Raw genomic sequence first — 21,971 nt, 5'->3', positions numbered from 1 at the left:
TACTGTTGCATTGTGAGAGTCCTTTGTATTTTCTAGGTACTAGTCTTTGTGAGATAGGTGGGCGGCAATATTTTCTCCTAGCCTGCAGCTTGCCTTTTCATCATCTGTGCAGAGTCTTTTGTGGAGCAAATATTTGTAATTTTGATGAGGTCTGACTTACCAGTCTTTCCTTTTTTGGGTCATGCTTTTAGTATCATGACTAAGCTAGTAAAAGTAGGGTTTCACTTCCTGCCTCTTCTAGCGTGCGGTGCCTGGTGGTTGAGGAAGAAGCCGCGGGGCAGGGTGGACATGAGTGTGAATGATTCTTCAGCTTCTGTCTCGTTTGGACTCTGTCACGATGCGCTGTTTGTCCCCAGACAGAGTGGACCTTGTCTTAGAAAGACTATAAGGTGGTATAGTGTTAAAATGAACACATTTCCAGAATCTGTTTCCAGGCTTCCGTCTGGGACACTGGGCCCTGTCCCCATTCCTCTGCCCCTTTGTCCAGTCATATCCAGCTCACCCTCCATGTCCACCTGCGTGGCCCTCCTCCAGTGTCCCCCTCAGCCCTGTTGATGTTGTGGAGCAGACCGTCCTTGCTGGGCCGCGTTCTCCTGGGCCTTGCAGGATGTTGAGCAGTATCCCGGGTCTCTGCTCACTAGACAGTAACATCCTCCCCACCAGTTGTGACAACCCAAAATGTCTCCAGATGTTGCCAAATGTTCCCTGAGGGACGAACCTGCCCTGATGAGAAGCCAGGCTCTAGACCATCAGCTCCAGGAGTGTGGGGCAGGGTCCACTTTTGTGCACGCTCCCACCTCAGCACTGTGCCTGACCCATGGGTGCTCCACTAGGATTTGTGAAATAGATAAATGGGCAAACTATACCTACCACCTAGCAGTGTTTCACATGGCAGCCTTGGAAATAGCACCCCGATTTCAAAAGAACCAAGTGAGTTTAATTGTGAATTCAGCCCTAGAAATGCTGGTCCCTGTCGACACAGTAGAATATTGGTGCCCTCGACCTTCTTCTGCCTGGCCGATGGGGGTGGCTCCCTGAGTCTGGAGTTCCTGCCTGATAAAGCCCACATCCTCCCCTTAACTGCCAAGCAAGGGCCCTCCCCACCTAGAGGAAGAACCTCCGTCATGCACAGGCTCCCACCGACTCCCAGCTCTCCTTCTGAGAAAAGGAGGGCATCGCAGCAGGCAGAAGGGGACCTCCGCAGGTGGCATTTTGGAGATAATTTGGCACAGGGTGATATTGGAGACCCAGTTCAACCTTCACCTGCTGAGTGTCCTTCCTCTGTCGCTGGGCCCTGCCCTCTTTTCACCAGGGAAGGGAGGAAAGTAGGAGTTGGGGCTCAGTTTTGCTTAACTAATTAGTTCAGTAAGTTCCCAGGGAGTAAGTACAATGGACGTAAGAATAATGGAGGGTATATGAGCATGTCTGGGGTTTTTCTCTTTATACCTGGCATTTCTATTCCCTGAACCTGAGTGATAAAGCTAGCTTTGGTTCAGAAAACAAAAACAAAGGCCATGGTGGGGCTGGGAGAGCAACCAGGCGGCGGGAGGGGAGCGGGGGCCCACAGGAGGTGATGACTGGTTATGTTAGCCGTTCCCTGCTGCTGCTGCTGCTTTATGGGAAGGATGTCAGCGGTGCAGGAGGATCCGCAGCCTCCGGAGGCTGGGCTAGGCTTCCTCCTGCGAGGAACAGCTGTCTGATGAGGGGCCTGGTGTGGACAAACACCCGCCCTGATGCTCCGCACAGGAAGCTCCGGGTATCACAGGCATCCCCACCTCTTCCAACAGGCTGTCCAGGAGCCTGATTTGATAAGGGGGGCTGACGCTCAGAGCTTTCATTACTGGTCACTAACCCCTCCCTTCTGGGAGCCACTAAGGGGAATGGGCTGGATTCCTTCCTCTCCCACATAGAGAAGCCTTGGGTGGAAATTCCAGGGGGAGCCACGGTGACAATTGGCATCAATGCAGTAGCTGCTTTGACAAGAAGCAGTGTGTGACTTCAGACTGGAGCCTGGATTCTAAAGTAAGGAAAGTCCGCGGGACCTCCGTGTGCCACCTTCGGGGAGAGTTGGAATGTGCACCTTCCTGTGGGCCAGCGGGGTTTCTCATCCTTGGCACTTGGCACTGACGGACGTTTTGGGCCAGATGATTTCCCGTGGCGAGGAGCTGTCTTGTGCATTGTGGGATGTTCAGCAGCAACCCTGACCTCAACCCACGGATGCCAGTGGCACTCCCTCCCAGGTATGACAACCAAAACGTCCGCAGACATCGCCAAATGCCCCCCGGGGCCGTGGAACCCCCTCCGAGCTGAAAACCACTGCACTGGAGTAACAAACATTCTGTTCCATTCTTGTTCCTTGTAAAGCTGTGGTCACTTGTTTACTCCGAGACACTGATGATGTAAGCACAGGACAGAGAGGTAGAAAGAAGGCAGTGTTTCCTCACTTCTGCCTCGGTCAACCCTTTAAACTCCATCACAAGAAGCAGTGTGACATACCAGCTAAGAGTCCATTCAGACATCTCTTCACCTTGTACGATCTGTATGGCCCGGGCAGGTTATTTAATTTTTCCGGACCTCTGTTTTCAACATCTATAGCATCTAAATACTCATGCCTACATCTTAAGTCGAGGGTTCAGTTAGATGTTGAATATATAAAGCTCCAGGTACAGGGTCTGGCACATGGTAGACATTCCATAAACGGTGGCCATTAATTTTGAGTACTTGAGAATGCATTCCACAAGTTTTAAGCAAGTTGGGATTTTTTAAGTTAGCAATAAAAATTGCTGCTGCTTAAAATAAGAATGAAATCAGTTCATTTCCACTGAACTACAATTTATTTCATAAACATTATTGAGTTTCTACTACATACCAGATACTCTGCTAAAATCAGGGCATTAAAAAAAATGAATAAACTATAATCCTTGCCATTAAACATCTAGTGTGTAGATGTAGTCACATGAATGGTTCCAGTCATGTGCATCAAAATAGAACCACCACTTATTGAAAAAAACTCAATGTAGAGTGGTCTGTGGGTTGTAAGGGGTGTAACATTCATTTTACTGTATATAAAGGGCTCTCACTATATTATTTCTCAACTCTCTGTTTTTCCAGCAACTGCACTTTTTATTCCAGTTTTTATGATTCTGTTATTGAACCACGGTTCTTGTGCTCTGTAGCCTTTTCTGCTCCTCCTTGCTACACATTTCAGCTGATCTGAGTTCCTGCTGCTGTGTTTTTATAACCAGAAAAGGGCTGCTTGTTTTAAGTAATGTGTTCATTGTATATATTTTGTAAAACATCCAGAACAGTATAAAGAATAATAAATTATATTCATATTTCCACCATCCGAACTAAATATAGAGATATCTTATTGTAGCCTTTTCTGCTCCTCCTTGCTACACATTTCAGCTGATCTGAGTTCCTGCTGCTGTGTTTTTATAACCAGAAAAGGGCTGCTTGTTTTAAGTAATGTGTTCATTGTATATATTTTGTAAAACATCCAGAACAGTATAAAGAATAATAAATTATATTCATATTTCCACCATCCGAACTAAATATAGAGATAATATCTTACATCCATATTTCTAGTCTTTTTTGTGCCTGTGTAGAATTTTTGCATAGTTAATTATAGCATAGTTTTCTTTTCAATTAAGATATATGCAGAATATATTACTATATATTTATGATATTATGTTAGAGGGATGTCATGAACTGATCCTTACTGTTGGATGTCAGAGGTCATGGTCTCCCAGATGAATCGCTGAGCCAAGAATAAAGTGCAAACCATTCATTGAGGAACAGTTCCCAGGTGACAGAGTAAGAGAGTGGGAGAAGTGGTGTTAGAAAGGGGATCAGCCAATCAAGTGGGGGGATATCAGGTGAAGGCCCACACTCAGCCTGATCCTGGAGAGTTCTGTGCCACCTTGAGGCAAAGAAGCTGGGCTCTCAGACTCCCGGACCAGTAGTCAGTCAGGGGCTGTTGGCCTCTGGGGTAGAGGAATGGTATGTGTCAACTCCCAGCACCTAAAGTCCACTAAGAAAATGGGCTGCAACTCCCAGTAGCAATTCTCCTAAGGTGACAGGTGCAAATTATTGGTGTCAAAGCACCCAGAAGCTAGAGGAGAAGTGCACAAAGCTGGTGAAAGATCACCCACAGTGTTCCTTCCCTTGGAAATTGAGGTTGCAACGATAATTGCTATACACTTACTTATTGCAAAGAATATTGTAATGATTTTGCTTCTAGAAATAACTGTACAGTGAACATGTTTACACCCAAATCTTTTTTTTGTTATTACCTTAGGGTTGACTATCTTTCTGTTTGTGCTTATGAAACTCCCATGACCACCCTTGAAAATTGATTTCTAATATGGTACAAGAGAAAGCTGAGGCCGATAAGGATTGTGAGTTGCCCTGGATCTCTTGGTTAGTTGATAGAATGGGATTTGAACCTTAGATTAATTTTCCCTGGCACTTAGAGAAAAATAGAATAAATGTCTCATAAACTTGCATTTTAAAAGGCAACTAACAAAGCCCCAATTACCTTCTTCCTCATAGCCTTCCTCCTTCAGCCAAATAGAGATTTAAGAATGAATGATAGCCCAACCAGCATGGCTCAGTGGTTGAGCATTGACCTATGAACCAGGAGGTCATGGTTCGATTCCTGGTCAAAGCACATGCCCTGGTTGCAGGCTCAATCCCCAATGTGGGGGTGCAGGAGGCATGTGGAGCATGCAGGAGGCAGCCAATCAATGATTCTCTCTCATCATTGAGGTTTCTATCTCTCTCCCTCTCCCATCCTCTCTGAAATCAAGAAAAATATATATATTTTTTTTAAAAAAGAATGAATGATGGGAGACATCTGTAATACTCTCAACAATAAAGATAAATTAAATAGAAAGAAAGAGAAATAAATAAATAAATGTGGATAAAAGGCATTTGGATGTCAGTTCAAGTATATTTAATAAAATGCATGCCTCTTCATTGGAGGAACCTTTTAAACATTGTTGCCATACACCTCTATGGCTAAGCATTTCTTTCCTGAGTCTTTTAAAGTTCATTTTTGGCTACATTAATTAGCATCATAGATCAAGTACACACTCTGAGGTCTCTAAGCCTCTCCCCAGTAACCTGAAAGAGCACATTTAAAACCACCACGCTGCAGTCACTTTGATCAGTTAGCATTTCCTGTTTCTTCTCTGAAGTTTTAAAGATGCTGACTCATTCGGATACCTCTCAGTACATTTCCCAGGGTGTCAAAATGCACTTCACTTTTGCTTGTTCATCTAACTTTCCGCCTTAAGAGAATGCGGAAGATGTTTGGAAAATGAAGACAGGGTTGGGTGAATGTATCTCAGGGATGTTTGTAGAGGCCTGAGAGACCAGAGTCCTCTGGCCATTCCAGGACCATATTTGAGGCTCAACCTCAATTGTTTGTGCATTAACTCCTGTCACTTTCCCGATCAGCCTTAATCTCTGCAGGTCAACCCCCAAGGTCTCTAGAATGCCCCTTGCCAGACACCCTGAAGAAGTAGACCTTTGCCTGTTGGTAAGAATATTGGTGAGAAACATTTGGCATGGCTGCTGGGCAGGTCAATCCTACTTAAGGCCACTAAGTCTCAATTTGGCAGCCCAATACCTTTCCTTCACATTTATTTCTTTGAGAAGAAAAACTGTCATGAAAAAAACTGTTGGGGAATCTGATGATTCTCATATGATCTGATGTACTGTTTTTCTCTACCTCCTGTAGCCCCTCTAGAAGGAAGAGTTAGCCCAAAGGCAGAATAATACAGGGTTCTAGGTACTAAGAATGAGGATCCTAGAATCACAGAGACCAGAAGGATATCAAAGCCTTTTCAGTGCTTGATGGGGGCAGGGGCTGGTTGGCATACCCGCCCCCCCCCCCCCCCCCGAGATAAATTAGGGGACTTTCCTTGTCATACTGTGTGCCAGTTGTTCATTTCAGACACTTGCATTGTTGGCATCCCACTTTTAGGATAAGACTCACTGCCTTCGCATGAGGATTTTTCATTTGATATTCTAGCCCAACTTCAATGCCCAGCTCACTCCTGCAGCTTTTCATCATCCAGTGTGCCTCCCCTGGGTGGTATTGCCATGGGAGGCAAAGCAATTCATAAGTAAACAGTCTATCTTTCATGATTTGAACTTCAATATTTGGATATAGTCCAGAGAGTGATGCAAATGCATTTTGGACTTTCCCCATTGGCAATGCCCAGTATTCCCAGAGCTGATTTAGAGTTTATTAGGTGAGCATGCTCAGATTGTGGTCTCTAAAGTCTGTCTCCCTCTAAAAGGAAGCAGAGACCCCTAGAAAAGTGGCTGATTCCACCTGGGACAGAAATAGGCAAAATGAGCTGGGAATATCTTGTCAAACCAGGAAACGAATCTAATGAGACTACAGGTCATACGAAAGGTTCAGGAGCCAACCTGAGGAGGCTCCTCTTGAACATCAATAAGGATAATGCAATTTCAGTGGATCGAGGCCCTTAAAATATGTTTAAAAACATAAGTTTGTAATTATATTAAGAAAACAAACAAACAAAAAAATCCCTGTGGTTAACTCTAAAAATGCTGGGTAACCAACGTATTGTTGTGAGAACAATATAGGGAATAACTCAAGCATTTATCCTGCCTTTGCTGTACACATTGAACCTCTGGATAACCATGTGATGGGTTATGGAAACTTACTTTTTATAGAAGTGTTCCAACTAATGCAGAGGGAACATTAGACTTACAATAGCACCATTGGGCAATCCCTAATAAAACAATGCACTTAAGCAATGATTATGAGTAGCTGCTAAGGTCACCAAAGAAAAAAAAAGAAAGGAAGAAAAATGGCATTGTTTCCTTCTTCCAGCACCAGGTCCAACACCTGAATGAAATATTCCTAACAAAAAAGAAGAAATTTGAATCTGATTAGCCCCTAGAGCAGAGGTAAGAAATTTCCTGCAAAGAGCCAAGTAGTGAATGTTTCTGGCTTTGCTGGTCACATAGTCTCTGTTGTAGTGAGGCTTAAATGCAACCACAGACAAAGCAAAGTGTGGCCCCATCTTACCCACGAGCATGCAGACCCCTGCTCCGGGTCCACCAATTTACAGGAAGTACAGAAGACACATCACGTGAATGCAGTTAGCAAAATCTAGACTGTGGGAAACTCACCAGGACAAGTAACCTGGTTTCTTCAAAAAAAATTAAAAATAAAGCAACTAGAGGAAAACTTTTTAAAAGACAGAGACATATCAACCAATTGCAATGTGTGGACCTTATTTAGATCCTAATTCAAATAAATTATTTTTTTAAAAAAGAAGAGAATCAGGGAAATTTGAATACCAACTAGATATTTAACATATAAAAGAATTATTAATTTTTGAGTGGGATAATAATATTGTGTGTGTATATATTTAAAATATATATACATATATATGTATATGTGTGTGTATATATATATATATATATTCCTCAGGTTTAGAGTATGTGTTGGATATTTAAAATTATATGGTGTCTAGAATTTATTTCAAAACAGCCTTTGATTTTAAAAGAAATAAAATAGGCCATGAGTTGATAATTATTTTATTTGGATATTGGGTATATAACGTATTGCTTTAGTCAGTTTTAGAGAATGAAAGGCATGTAGTACTTTCCATTATTAGTCACCCTTGGGCCGCCTAAAACAGATGTGAGTCATCTGGCTAAGAGTTGGAGCCTGAAGAGTCTTTCTAGTGTTTTTTCTCCCCAAACTGTTTACATCTTATTTGTTATAGTAAATAGAGCTGACAGATATCTCATTAGCTCATATGTCACATATAAAATTTATTTTATTTTGTAGACAAGAATTTATTAGGTTGAAACTAAGGTTCTTTTGTGACTGGCTCTCCTAGTCTCTCATTGGTCAATAGAGTGGCATTCAGGGCAGGGGTCTGGCCACAGTGCTTTCCCAACCTAGAGGGATGTCTTCAGTGATGGTAACAGGGAGTGAAGGGAGCTGAGGCTTATAGGAAAGCAAGCACCCAGCCCTGAGGAGTGGTTGCTGTGCAGGATGTTTGCCTGAGGAATGAGAACTCCGAGTTACTGGAACTCCCATTCATTTTCGTTTTTCCTGAGAATAACTCTAAATCTAGATGGTATGTGACATTTTCTAACTTTTAATTGCTTAAATATTTTTATAACGCCGTGTATTCCAAACCAAACAGCTGGAGCAGCTGCAAGTCCCATGAGTCAACCTCTGGTTTAGTATCTACCAATGGTAGGGCCCTGAATAAGACCCTGTGGGCACTAGGATTCTAAAGTCCCATAGCCCTGCTCTCTGTGAGCTTTCAGTCTAGTTGGCAGGAAAAAAAATACTTGAAAAAACAAAATGAGAGTGCAGATAGGAAATGCTATGGGAATTCCCAGAAGAGCGTGAATAGCCCTATCTGGGCAATCAGGGAAACCTCCCACAGGCCATGGACGGAGTTGGGAGAACTCTGGTGCTTAGTAGGTAGAGGGTAAGGGAGAGAAGCAAAGGCCTGGATGTGAGCAAGACCAAGGACTAGCAACAAGACGTACCACCCTATAAGGGTTGGTAGATTTCACAGGCCAAGATATTGTTCTGAGCAATCAGGTGAAAATATGCAGCAAACAGTTGGAAGTATAGCACTGAAATTCAGCTGAGGATTTGAACTACAGATTTGAGCATCATCTGGTAGAAGTGACGATTGAAGTCATGGGTTCTATGGGAGTGGTGCTCTGCCTACCATTGACAGGTGGTGCATTTATAGACATAGGGTTGCGCCAGGAGTCTGGCATCTGCAAAACTACCAATGGTTATTCACTACACTAAATCTCATTTAAAACTCAAAGCAGTACCCAGTTATATCAAAAACATTCCCCACACAGAGAAGGAAAGATTTGGAGGAAGAGAAACTAAAAGTTTGTGGGGAAGGAGAAACCCACATTTGGAAGGACATGCCTATAACCATGGCTTTATTTACAGGTTTATGATCTTCCTCCATTGATGACTTAAACTTAATCTTTTTCTTTACTGTTATGAAAAGAATACTCAAGAAATGGAAACATGGATGCTATGTAATACAGTTGAGCAACATCTTTATTCTTTCTCTCTTACTTGAAAGTTTAAAGTGTAATTTCTTTTAAAAATAAACAGGAGGTTACTATGTTCTTCCCATAATGAGAATCTCCTTGTCCTCTAGAGGCTAAGAATTTCAAAGCCTGAACTTCAACCAGTTATTCCATGTAAAAGATTGTCTATTTGGACATGAATAGGTATCTGTAGTAGGAATTTTATAAGCCTAAAGTATTCGTGCATCAATATCCACTCTCCTGGCTACAGAACTTTGGAGAGAAGTAAAAGCTTGGTCTCAGACATGTACATATGCCAGGTGAGTTCAGACGAGTGAGCATTTAGCCTAGGAAACGGAGGCCAAGAAGTGATGCCCAGAATATCAATCAAAAATAGCTCTGATTCCAAGTTCTGCACAGCTCTGACACTGTCCTGCGGCACTGTCATCTCCCAGAAGTCCCAAATCCAAGAAACCAAGCAAAATACCGATGGCAGCCTTCCCCCACTTCATAATGGAACTGTTCTTTTAGAAAAAAATTCATAACCGAGCAAAATGATGCTAAATAAGATGGCAATTTATTCGGAAGATTGTCTTTGTTGACTCTGAGATGTTGGAGCTGTTAAATTTCCATCTGTTACTGATCCTTTATACCCGTTTTACAATCTTCTACAGAAATCCATAACATTTAAGTGAATCAACTGTAAGCAATCAGAGGCAAACCCAATTTGATGTCCTTTATGAGTGTGCAGATTCAAACATTTATTCCAATTTTGCTAATCCAGGAGGATTTCTTTGGGAGGCTTGGGTGTATAAATTCGATGGCATGCTGAAGGTGGAAGCCAGAATAGATTACAATGCAAGGGTCAACAATTTAGATTGATGAAGTTGGCGCCAGTCACCGAATTTGACCATTTGTAACCAGGATTGTACAAACTGTTTTATACTTAGCATGGGTTTTGTTGTAAATGTTTCCATCCATGTCCCGTGTGGTTCAGGGTTCAGGATCTGGAAGAAGAGCCTCACACAAATGAAAAAGAAAAGACACGAGATAATTTGGGAATATTGGGGGACCAGGCGGGAGGAAGGAAGGAAGGAAGGAAGGAAGGAAGGAAGGAAGGAAGGAAGGAAGGAAGGAAGGAAGGAAGGAAGGAAGGAAGGAAGGAAGGAAGGAAGGAAGGAAGGAAGGAAGGAAGGAAGGAAGGAAGGAAGGAAGGAAGGAAGGAAGGAAGGAAGGAAGGAAGGAAGGAAGGAAGGAAGGAAGGAAGGAAGGAAGGAAGGAAGGAAGGAAGGAAGGAAGGAAGGAAGGAAGGAAGGAAGGAAGGAAGGAAGGAAGGAAGGAAGGAAGGAAGGAAGGAAGGAAGGAAGGAAGGAAGGAAGGAAGGAAGGAAGGAAGGAAGGAAGGAAGGAAGGAAGGAAGGAAGGAAGGAAGGAAGGAAGGAAGGAAGGAAGGAAGGAAGGAAGGAAGGAAGGAAGGAAGGAAGGAAGGAAGGAAGGAAGGAAGGAAGGAAGGAAGGAAGGAAGGAAGGAAGGAAGGAAGGAAGGAAGGAAGGAAGGAAGGAAGGAAGGAAGGAAGGAAGGAAGGAAGGAAGGAAGGAAGGAAGGAAGGAAGGAAGGAAGGAAGGAAGGAAGGAAGGAAAGAAGGAAAGAAAGAAAGAAAAGAAAGAAAGAAAGAAAGAAAGAAAGAAAGAAAGAAAGAAAGAAAGAAAGAAAGAAAAAGAAAGGAGGGAGGGAGGGAGGGAGGGAGGGAGGGAAGGAGGGAGGACAAAGTGTCTAATTTTTAGATAAAATGAGCAAAGCTTCCATAATCAGGATTTGGAAGCTCCCCAATGTCCAACAGGCGGAGAGAAACTCGGGATTGTAGTGGTATTAGAGCCAGTCCTAGGAGCCAAAGTTAAAGTAGGCCACTCTGGCCATAGGAAAGCCCCCAGAAGGAGCGTATGTAGGTCAATTCGCTGTTTTGAATGTAGACAGGCTGCCTTTATGCAATTATTTTACTGTGAAGCTCTGGAGAAACTCTGAATGCTCTAAATTTCTTAAAATGTGTGAAAAAAATTGCAACATCACCTTGAATGATGGCCTGGGTGTTCACCTTGTGGCCCTATATGTGGGGGTGGTAGGCGGGATCTCTGGCTGCCAGCCCTCTTCCACCCCAAAGAATTTACCCTCCTTGGAAAGTTTTGGGCGCTAACAGTTACTCAACACAATCATTTTCCCAGTCACACTCAATAAATATGATTTTGATGCCATGAAAAATAATTAGAAAAATAGGAAGTATGTAAGCCAGCAGGTTTAACCCCACATGTATTTATTGACCATCTACTATGATCTAGAGGTGAAGGAGACACACGCATAGAAAGGAAAGTGAGGAAACACCAAATGCTGGTTTGCCTAATGCTGCCCTAATTTATTCCTTCCCTCCCTCCCTCCCTCCCTCCTCCCTCCCTGCCCCAGAGGGCATTTCACGTTGGATGCCTGCTTTTCTCCCACTTGTCGGCAACATATTTTTCAAATTAGCACTTGGTAGCTTTGAGGGAAACCCAGACATTGTTGGGAGGAAAGCGAGAGGCCAACTGACGGGTGAGGGGGTGGGGGGTGCGCTTTTTTCTCAGCTTGTTGTAAATTTTCCTTCCTTTCTTTCTTTCTTTCTTTTTTTTCTCTCTATCTCTAAAGCCCTTTTTAGCTCTAAGACTTTTTTATTTTTCAATTACAGTTTACATTCAGTATTATTCTGCATAGTGGTTAGAAAATCGTGTGTTTTATAGTGTGGTCCCTTCCCTCCAATATTTTAAGTACCCACCTGGCCCAATACATAGTTATTACAATGTTATTGACTACCAGTATATTCCCTATGCTGTAATTTACATCTCTGTGACTGTTCTATACTCAATTCTTTCATCTTTTTCATCCAGCCCCCCAACCTCCTTCCCTCTGGCGAACATCAGTCTGTTTTCTGTATCTGTGAGTCTGTCTCAGTTTTTTTGTTTGTTTATTTGTTTGTTTCTTTTCATCGTCACCCAAAGATATTTTTTCATTGATTTTTAGAGAGATTGGGAGGGAGGGGGAAAGACAGAGAGAGAGAGAAAAACATCCATGTGAGAGAGACACATTGATTGTTTGCCTCCTGCATGCACCCCGACCAGGGCCGGGGCTCGAGCCTGCAATCAAGGTACATGCCCTTGACTGGGAATGGAACCTGGGACCCTTCAGCCCGTGGGCCAACACTCTGTCCACTGAGCCAAACCGGCTAGGGCGAGTCTGTTTCTGTTTTATTTTTTGTTTATTTGGTTCTTTAGTTTCTACATATAAGTGAAATTGTATGGCATTTGTCTTTCTCTGTCTGACTTATTTCACTTAGTATAATACTCTCTAGGTTCATCCATGCTGTTGCAAAAGGTAGGATTTTATTCTTTTTTATGGCGAGTAATATTCCATTGTCTTCATGTACCAAGCTTTTTTATCCACTCGTCTACTGATGGGCCCAGTGCCCCTTCTTTTCCCTGGAGCACAGAGACCTAACTTCCCCTTCACTCCTGGCACCTATCTCCTAAGAGGCTCCCCCTCTCTTGTTCTCTGCAGACACTCCCCACCTCCTCGTGGGAAGCTTGTGCTTAGCAGGAGCTTCAGTCCAGAGAGAGGAACCAAATTAGCCATATCACGATTTTTGCTTTTGTTTTACTGGCTGCCACTTTGAGGTTCTTATTGAATGGAAGCATTTGCTTTTCCATAAACATATGTACCACTCCTCATTTTTCACGGTGCAAGAGAGCTCAGTAAAGGGTAATCAAGGAAGAAAGCACATTTAATAAAATCACCATCATTGAGAATATCCGTGTAATAAAATCACCGTATCGAGAAGACCTGCCCCATTGTAGATTTAAGGATGTCCCTTAAATTTATTTTAATCAACAATTCTTTAATTAAGAAAGGAATATGTTCATGTGAGAAAATCAGGTATATGGTGTATAGTTATATGATAATCACAGCCATGTGAGTGGTTTCTACCTTAGAATGAAATCCAAGAGCCGGGTCAGGCTCTGCAGGCCCCTCAGGACCTGCCCCTCCTTCTTTTCACCTCCAAGTTCTTTATGTCTCAGCCACCCCGACCTCCACCACCAGGTGTGTTCCCACCTCAGGGCCTCTGCCCTGCCATCCGCCTGCCTGACAGGCCCTACGCACCCTGCTCATTGCCCTGCTGGGTCTCTCATTGTTCAGGCTTCGCCACCTGTGTTCCCTCTGCAGAGGAGGCTCTTCGGATAACGGCCCTGTCTAATGTTGCCCACACCAGCCTGTCATTTGCTGGCATCACTGTTTTCTTGTCCCTGCCCTGATCCCTCTCTGACTCCTTTATTGCTTCCTGGTTTACTTTCTGTCTCCCTCTGGAATGGAAACTCCATGAGAGCAGGGGTCTTGCCGACCTTTTTTACAGTTGAATGCCCAGCGCTTAGATGAGGGCCTGACACACAGTCAGCACTCAGTAAATGTTGGTTTAATTCAGTGGTTCCCAAACTTATTTGGCCTACCGCCCCCTTTCCAGAAAAAATATTACTCAGCGCCCCCTGGAAATTAATTTTTTTTTAAATTTTAATAGCAATTAAACAGAAAGATATATGCCCTCAAATGCACCTGTGGCCATCACCGCCCCCCTGGATCGCTGCAGCGCCCACCAGGGGGCGGTAGCGCCCACTTTGGGAATCACTGGTTTAATTGGCTGGACAGTGGCTGTGAGTAATAAATAACAATTAGAATAGTGTCTGGCGCTTAGTTGGGACGCACCAAGCAGAAGTTCCCTTCTTGTCCCTTCCCATCCCCCTAACAACATACAGTCAAAACCAATGTAATCTGTGCTGTTCTTAACTTTATTAAGAAGGTATTCAGTTATACTGGGTAAGGTAAATCACATCAGGTTGAGTACAAAGTAGTCCCCCAAAGTGCCCATTTCAGTAGCATTTAAATGATCTTTTTCTAATCTAATTTTCAGGTTGGCCTTGCCAGCAGGAACCATGTCTTGGCATTTCCCCCTCTTCCTCGTGGTCACAGTGACTTTGCCCTCCGTGTGCCTCCAGTTTAATCCTCAGCCTCTGGAGGAACTAGGCTCTGACATAGGGATCCAAGTTTTCCACCAGATTGTCAAGTCCAGGCCTCAGGACAACATCGTCGTCTCCCCCCATGGGATCGCGTCTGTGCTGGGGATGCTGCAGCTGGGAGCCGATGGCCGAACCAAGGCGCAGCTCACCTCCGTGATGAGATACGGCGTGAAAGGTGAGTGCTGTGGGCTCTGGCCGCAGGGCCTGAGAGGAGTCTGGGGATCCCTTGCTGGGTCTTCTCTTAAAGCCCCAGAAGCCAGCAGAGCAGCCCTGGTGCCCTCCGGGGCTTAAGCCCTCTGCTCTAAAGCACAGGTGCTGTGGTGCTGGAAGTTAGGAGAGCTGGATTCTAGCCTATAGCTATGGGGCTTTGGGTCAAACCCTCAATCTCTCAGTTTTCTCATCTCTGAAGAGAAACTGCCCATCGGCCCCACCTTCATGGGGTACAGGGCTAAAAATGCCTTATGGCTGTGAATGCACTTTTAAAAATGTCAACTGGGAAGGTGGGTTGTGCGTGGCCATGGAGGGCAGCACGAGGAGTCTTATGGTGATGGGACCCTTCTGTGTCTTGACTGGGGTGATGGACACGTGAATCTACCTGGGGGATAAAATTGCATAAAGACACACACACACACACACACACACAAACACTGCCACCTGAATGCGCTCTGTGGACCATCCCAATGGCAAGTTCCTGGTGGTGGCATTGCCATACATAATGTCACAAATGGAGAAACTGGGTGAAAGGTATGTGAGACCACCCTATTCACTGTTTTGCAACTTCCTGTGAAGTTATAATTATTTCAAAATAAAAGGCTCCAAAAAAATTTTTTTAAGTGAGGCCCAGTTCTTGGAAAAAGCATAGTTTTCTTTACCTGTTTTTAACAACCGACTTAAACCTAACCTAGAGCTCCCATGTCTCAGCACTGTCGTTTTGCTTTAGCTCGAGTTTTCTCACCAGGGTTACCTGCCTCCTCCACGCTGCCGGGGGCCAGGTGCAGGGCCAGCTTCAGAGCCTTCAAGGCATTGTGACCTGAGCCAGTCACTTCTCACCGCTTAGTGACTTTACTGGGAAATGACCATTTTCCCTACCCCTGCTCCTCCACCTCTGCTGGCTTTGACTGAGTTGACGCCTTCAGCTGGAGAGGAAGATGAGTGAGGTGGGGTTTGTGCACTTCGGGTCCCGTTGGCGATGGTCTCAGTGTGGCCTCCAGCGCTCCCGGCACCGAATGCCTGACCACCTGCCGGATGACACAGCGTTAACCTTCTGCACGAGTTTGCAGTTTGTTCACCTGTCGGAGCAGGGAAAGAATAATACTTGGGACACACTGTTCTGCCCCTCGCTCGGGAGTTCGGAAACTCTTGGTGGCTTAGAACTTCACAGTGAATCACGGCTAGAATTTAGGGCCTTTCCCAGGGCCATCTGTGTGCCAGTCCAATTCCAAAACAGCAGCTGGATTTTGGCTGTTGGTTTTAATGTTGAGCCACACTCATTTTAAGCAGTACTTCCAAAGTTTTGAGGCTATTAGCCTGTGGGCAGCGCCCCACCTCCCACCGCCCACCCTACTTTTTCTTCCTCCCAAACCTCTGTGACGTCTGTTGACATGACACACTGATCCCAGGGAGCCCGAGTGGTTGTTCGGGCCTTACTTCCAGCTCCGCCTCTGAGAACTCACAATAGTGATGCTCTCATTGAGGACGAAGGCAGGACTGTGTGGGGCAAAAGAGGAGAGATCTGCTCTGATCTTCTCCCAGCAGGAGACCAGGGCCTGTGGAGGAGGCCTTATGGCTGAACAGGACAGAGCTGGGACGTGGCCTCTGACGTTTGCTGCTCCCTGACTTATGAAATGGGCCAGCCTGACAAAGGCCATAGCACCACCTCTTCATGGAGCCTGGGCACCTCTTCCCTGCCCTGGTTTAAAGGGTCAGAAGAAGAGCCTGGCCGGTGTGGCTCGGTTGGTTGGGCATCATCCCATGCACCAAGAGTTTGCAGGTTCAATTCCCAGTCAGGGCACTGCCCAGGTTGCAGGCTCGATCCCCAGTAGGGGGCATGCAGGAGGCAGCCAGTCGACATTGATGTTTCCCTCTCATCAATGTTTCTCTCTCTCCCTCTCCCTTTCTTTCTCTCTAATAAAATCAATAAAAAAATTTTTGTTGAAGAGTCAGAAAAAGAAACCTCTCAGAGTGACAAGACTTGCAGGGCGTTTTAGGACAGTGTCATTCTGCAAAGTGAGTGAGAAGGATCTGTAATACAAGCTCTCTACAGAAACACATTGCATCCTTATAACTTACTCTCCTCCTTCCCATGCTCTAAAACTGAGTGGAGCATGTATGGATGGCTTGTGTAAAATAAAGCTTATGTTGCCCTAAGATTAATCCCTTTACTTTTTGAGCTCGATATCAAGTAAAAATCATTGTTCGTGGATGATGGCACATGGCCATTTTTTTTATAGTCTTTCAAATGCTTATTTTATTCCTTTTTTTTTCTTCCCAAAATAGAAAAAGGTAATCATGTTGTTAAATCTTTGGCAGGAAAGGAAATAGCGGTCACGATTGTTAAGTGAGAAAGAGAATGGGTTGGGAAGATTCCTTTCATGTATCCCTCCATGGCTACATAATTGAGGCGCTTACCAATCTTCCTGTCGACCCGGTACCAAGAAAGTCCCCCAGGAGAATGAGGTCCCCATGGGAAAGGTGTTGAAAATGCCTTCAATGTGCCTGATTTGATGCTCGAAGCATGACCGATTTTTAAGACCTATTAACAGTTGTACTTTATTTAATTACACCCCCTCCCCCCTTTTCTTAACACAAGGACACTGAGAACACTACTCGTATTATCTTGCTTATACCGTTGTTATTGCCATAAGATAGAAGATACTTTGAAAAATGACTTCTCAGAATTCTTGTGGAAATACTGCCATGTTTTCTCCTTTCCCCTCTAGGAGCTGGTAAAACGTTAAAGAAGATCAACAAGGCCATCGTCTCCAAGAAGAATAAAGATATTGTGACGGTGGCTAATGCAATGTTTGTGAAGAATGGCTCTAAAATCGAAGTGCCTTTCATTACCAGGAACAAAGATGTGTTTCAGTGTGAAGTCCGGAATGTGAACTTTAAGGATCCAGCCTCCGCCTGTGATTCCATCAATGCGTGGGTTAAAAATGAAACCAGGGGTGAGTGGTCACGGCTCCCTGGGCAACATTTTGTATGATTTTACACTTTGTGAATGAAAGCGTGAGTTAGACTCTAAGATCCTAACACGTGTCTGCAAGTCCAGTGGCCCTTCTGTTGGCAAAGGCCAAGACCCCACTGGCTGGTCTGTCTTTTCTTTCTGAGCAGGGCCCACAACTCGGGCTGCCTTCCTTCCCTTTTCGTGCCCCCACTCGTGTCCCTTGGGGATTTTTTCCCCTGTGGCACGGGCAGCAGAGCAGAATACAGCCCTGCAGACCCTCTTCTTTCCTCACTGCATCTCATCCCCAGAAACCTCGTGCACTGGCCCTTGTCTGTTTTGAAATTTTTGCTGCTCACTCCTTCCTGCCTTTGTATCTGTTGTCTCCTTTGCCTGGAATGTCCTTCTCAAGAAGCAGGTGCCTCCTCTCCAATTCTGATGGGCATATGATTGTGCCTCTTCTATGTCCTTCATTATAGCACTTGCCACACGGCATAATGATTACTTGTTTACCTGTGTCTCTTCTCCCATGAGACTGAGCCAAGTCTGACATTGGCGTTCTAAACCTGTTCATTTGTAAACTGGAGTTCCAGGTGAAAACATGCAGGAAGAGAGGTAGGTCCAGGACAACAGAGAAAAGTTAAGTCTAGAAACGTAGGTTTGGGAACCGTTTTTCATAGAAGGGAGAGTTAAGGGCACAGGAGTGGAAGCAAAAGAGATGCAACAGAGAGAAGATGCTCAAAGAAAAAACTTTGGGAACTTCAGGCATGTTTCTCAGTGTGGTTCCTGACATACCTGCATGAGAGTTACCCGGGGCGTATGTTTAGATCACAGGACCCCAACCTACTGAACACTTCCCTTCCCCTTGTTAATGCCTATTCATCTTCACACTGTCACATGAAGAGCATAACAGTTAAAAGAGTATGTTCTGAGTTTGAATCTCAGTTCTGCCATTTATTGGCTGTGTCACCTAGGGCTCGTTATTTAACCTCCCTGTGCCTCAATGCCCTCATCCATAAAATGGATATATCATAGTGATACTACTAGAATAGCTATATCAACGTTAAGGTTGTTATGAGGATAAAAATAATATAGGTAAAGCATTTACCAGAGTGCCTGGCACTTAGCAAATGTTCACGCGTGAGCTATTTTGATAGCCATAGGCTCAACTAAGTCATACTTCCTCAAGGAACCCATCCATGCCTGACCTCGCCAACCAGGTCAGATTCCCCTTATTTGCCCTCACATCCTTGAGTGCTTTCACTCAAGGTAGCTTGTACAACTGCAGCTTTATACTATTCTGGGTTTACTTATGTCAGCCTCCACCTCAAGGACACACAGATCTTTGAGGGCAGGGTTTGTTTGTTTGTTTGTTTGTTTCATTTTCTTATCTAAAAGAATACGTGGCACCTGATAGGTAGGCATCTAAGGATGGATGGGGCCAGGCCAGTGTCGCTCAATGGTTGAGCATCGACCTATGAACCAGAAGGTCACAGTTCAATTCCCGGTCAGAGCATATGCCCAGGTTTCGGGCTCAATCCCCAGTGTGGGGCATGCAGGAGGCAGCTTTTAAATGATTCTCTCTCATCATCAATGTTTCTATCTCTCTATCCTTCTCCCTTCCTCTCTGAAATCAATCAAAATATATATTTTTAAAAAGGATGAATGGGTAGGTGGATGGTGAGTGTATTGGAAGACACGTGGATAGACGATGGATGCATGTTTATGGCAGTTACTGATGGCAGGTGTCTCGTGTGCCTCATTGCCTCTAAGCTATGCATTTCTTACCTTTCTTTGTCTTTCCTGTTTATTTTTTTTTTCATGTCTTCTTACAATATCTTAGTCCTACAGGTGGCGATCAGAGGTTTTATTTATCTTAGCAAAAAAAAAAAAAAGGCTGAAGAGATTTCTTCAGACACTTAGCACTGACTGTACACTGAACACAGAGCTAGGCAGGATTTTAGGAAATGAATGACAGGGTCCTTGTTCTTGCACAATTCGTGGTTCAGTTGGGGGAGACAGACACATTACATTTGTCTGGAACAAAATACCTCAATGTCATGGTGGTGCTGAGCATCGGGCTTTATGGAAACTCCTGGGAGATGAGTGGGAGGCTCAGCAAGGTGGACAAGAGGGACCATGGAGCTATGTCTTTAAAGGCAGGTAGGGGCTGCACTGGGTGATGTTCCCAGCAAAGGCAGGAAACATTCACTATGGGGGGACCAGCTCTAAGGAGCTTGCTATCGCTGGAGCACAAAGCTCTAACTTGCTTCCCACAGTCTGTTGGCAGAGGCCGGCCTTGTATTGAATAATGGCTATTTAAAACATGTATTTTCCTTCAGATCCTAAGGTAAGGTGGCGTTGGTGCCCCCTTGTGGAAATAGGGAGTAATGGTGAAACTGTCCGGGAAACCTGGGTCTGCTTCTCTCTGGTGATTTCTTTATGTTTGTTTTTTGTACATCAGAATCCTCTTGCGCTTCATTTAAAAGGACTTAAATCTCTTTTCTGAATTAGACATTGTTGCTTCTTCAGAAACTCGCCATTTAATACATTATAACTTGCACTTATATTATGCACTTTTTTTTTTTAAAGGCTGCATTGAACTAATTTTTAATAGCTTTGGGTATTAGTGATCTCTCTTGTACATGTACACACACACACACACACACACACACACACCACACTCAGCTGAATCTTCAAATATGAAGCCAAAAGAACCTAAATGAAAAAATCCAAAGTGTGAAGCCCAGGTAGCACTTTGCAGGATCCTGTGGCTTCACAGAGCCTTCCAGAACGTCAGTGGCTGCTCCTTCACTCCTGACACAAGCGAGGTGGACCCTCCCCACATCTTGACGTCTGGTGAAGAGCGTTTTCCTTCAAAATTAGGAGTTCTGGGAGAGAACTCACTTCTTTTCATCTCTGTAATATTAGCACCTAGCTTGATCCCTGACCCATAAATATAGACAGCGATTTTAACTTCCACTCTTCTTTAACCACAGATTACAAACCAATGCTCAACATTTCTAAAAATCTTACGAGAACTTAGGCATTCACCTTTGCTAACACTGTGCAGGATAAAGTGTTCCTTTATTTTGACTGTGATTAAATCAACTCAGTGGTTCAAACAGCCCGACTACTTATCTTGTGCTGACCAAAACCTCTCCCTGGTCATCACACGTGTCCGTTATTAGCCAAAATAGGGAACTTAATTAATAATTAAATACTGTATAGCAGTGATGGCGAACCTATGACACGCGTGTCAGAGGTGACATACAAACTCTTTTTTTGGTTGATTTTTCTTTGTTAAATGGCATTTTAAATATATAAAATAAATATCAAAAATATAAGTCTTTGTTTTACTATGGTTGCAAATATCAAAAAATTTCTATATGTGACACGGCACCAGAGTTAAGTTAGGGTTTTTCAAAATGCTGACATGCTGAGCTCAAAAGGTTCGCCATCACTGCTGTATAGCTTATTTGGATGAGTAAATTTTTCTAAATCATGGGGCTAATAGGGACTAGGTATAAAAGAATTTCTTGATGAAAAGTTCAGTAATCCCTACATAGAGGATCTCTAAAGTCTTTCCCGATCTCTGATTTTTAACTTGTTTTCAGCTTTACTTTTTAGTGAGAAAAAGAATCAGAAAGTACACAAGGGTGATGTAAAAAAATTGCTTTTCTAAATCATTTAAGAATCCCTTCGATTTTCCCATTCTCCTGATCCAGCAGCTGCCTCTGCCAATCCTGAGTTTCTTCCTTGTGTGTTCTGTGACCTCACAGGTAAGATCGACAATCTGCTCTCCCCTGACCTGATCGACGGCGTGCTCACCAGAATGGTCCTGGTCAACGCCCTGTATTTTAAGGGTTTGTGGAAATCACGGTTTCGACCCGAGAACACAAAGAAACGTCCATTTGTGGCAGCTGACGGGAAGTCCTACCAAGTGCCCATGCTAGCCCAGCTCTCTCTGTTCCGGAGCGGTAAGTTCACACGTGCAAGGCTCCTTTCTAATATATGGTTGATTTCAGAATCAGCAACAGATGCTGATTCATCCCATTTGTATAAAATACTTGCTATATATTCATACGTCTCTAGAGACCTGTGTTGGAGGATGTTCAATTAAATGTTAGCAGAGGTGGTATTTCAAATTATTCTTTTTCTTTATTTTTAATTTTAAATTTTAAATATGTATCCATTTTGCAATCAGGAAACAAAAAAATGGCCCACTTCTGCTGCCATTACCACAGCATAGATAACTGAGTCTGGTGGTTGCATTTTAAACCTGGTTTTATCAAAGCATTGGTGGTCCGATTAACATTACTCTTCTTTTCACTGTATAAGTTAGCCTTGACATCTCCAACCTATACCTGGACGTGTGTTTTCCAAGTATTTCCTTTGTATATTCAGTACGAATTAGCTTCAAGCACTGTTCAACATTTCGCTAGCTGCCCGATTCTTTAAATTAGGGAATGCTTTATATGCGGGATGCAATAAACAAACTCACTTTCCTCTCATTTATTATTCATCATCCTTCTTGGTAAAATGTTGTCATTCACTCAGTAAACTTTTTAAAAAGATAACATATATTTAAAAAGTCCTGCAGAAACATTTCATGTGAAGCAACTGAGGATAAGAAAAGGCTCTTTT

The 21,971-nt window shown here is 43.8% G+C and overlaps 1 protein-coding gene across 3 annotated transcripts in view; it reads left to right on the top strand.

The window, feature by feature from the left end:
• The first annotated feature begins 3,303 nt into the window (after nucleotides 1-3,303).
• SERPINE2 (serpin peptidase inhibitor, clade E (nexin, plasminogen activator inhibitor type 1), member 2) overlaps nucleotides 3,304-21,971 on the top strand; it is a 31,517-nt gene continuing 12,849 nt past the window's right edge. The window contains exons 1-5 of one of the 3 annotated variants that reach the window (XM_014531137.1): nucleotides 3,304-3,307; nucleotides 13,745-13,750; nucleotides 14,056-14,336; nucleotides 17,101-17,328; nucleotides 21,107-21,304. In XM_014531137.1, the coding sequence (XP_014386623.1) occupies nucleotides 14,078-14,336; nucleotides 17,101-17,328; nucleotides 21,107-21,304 (685 nt within the window). In that variant the 5' untranslated portion in view covers nucleotides 3,304-3,307; nucleotides 13,745-13,750; nucleotides 14,056-14,077. Of the gene's footprint in view, nucleotides 3,308-3,957; nucleotides 3,962-4,380; nucleotides 4,401-13,744; nucleotides 13,751-14,055; nucleotides 14,337-17,100; nucleotides 17,329-21,106; nucleotides 21,305-21,971 lie in introns of those variants that run through there. The other 2 variants (XM_005883494.2, XM_014531136.1) reach the window with 2 other exon arrangements.

This window comes from Myotis brandtii, unplaced genomic scaffold, assembly GCF_000412655.1.
Source record: "Myotis brandtii unplaced genomic scaffold, ASM41265v1 scaffold79, whole genome shotgun sequence".
NCBI lineage: Eukaryota > Metazoa > Chordata > Mammalia > Chiroptera > Vespertilionidae > Myotis > Myotis brandtii.
This window is presented reverse-complemented; position numbering and strand designations above follow the sequence as displayed.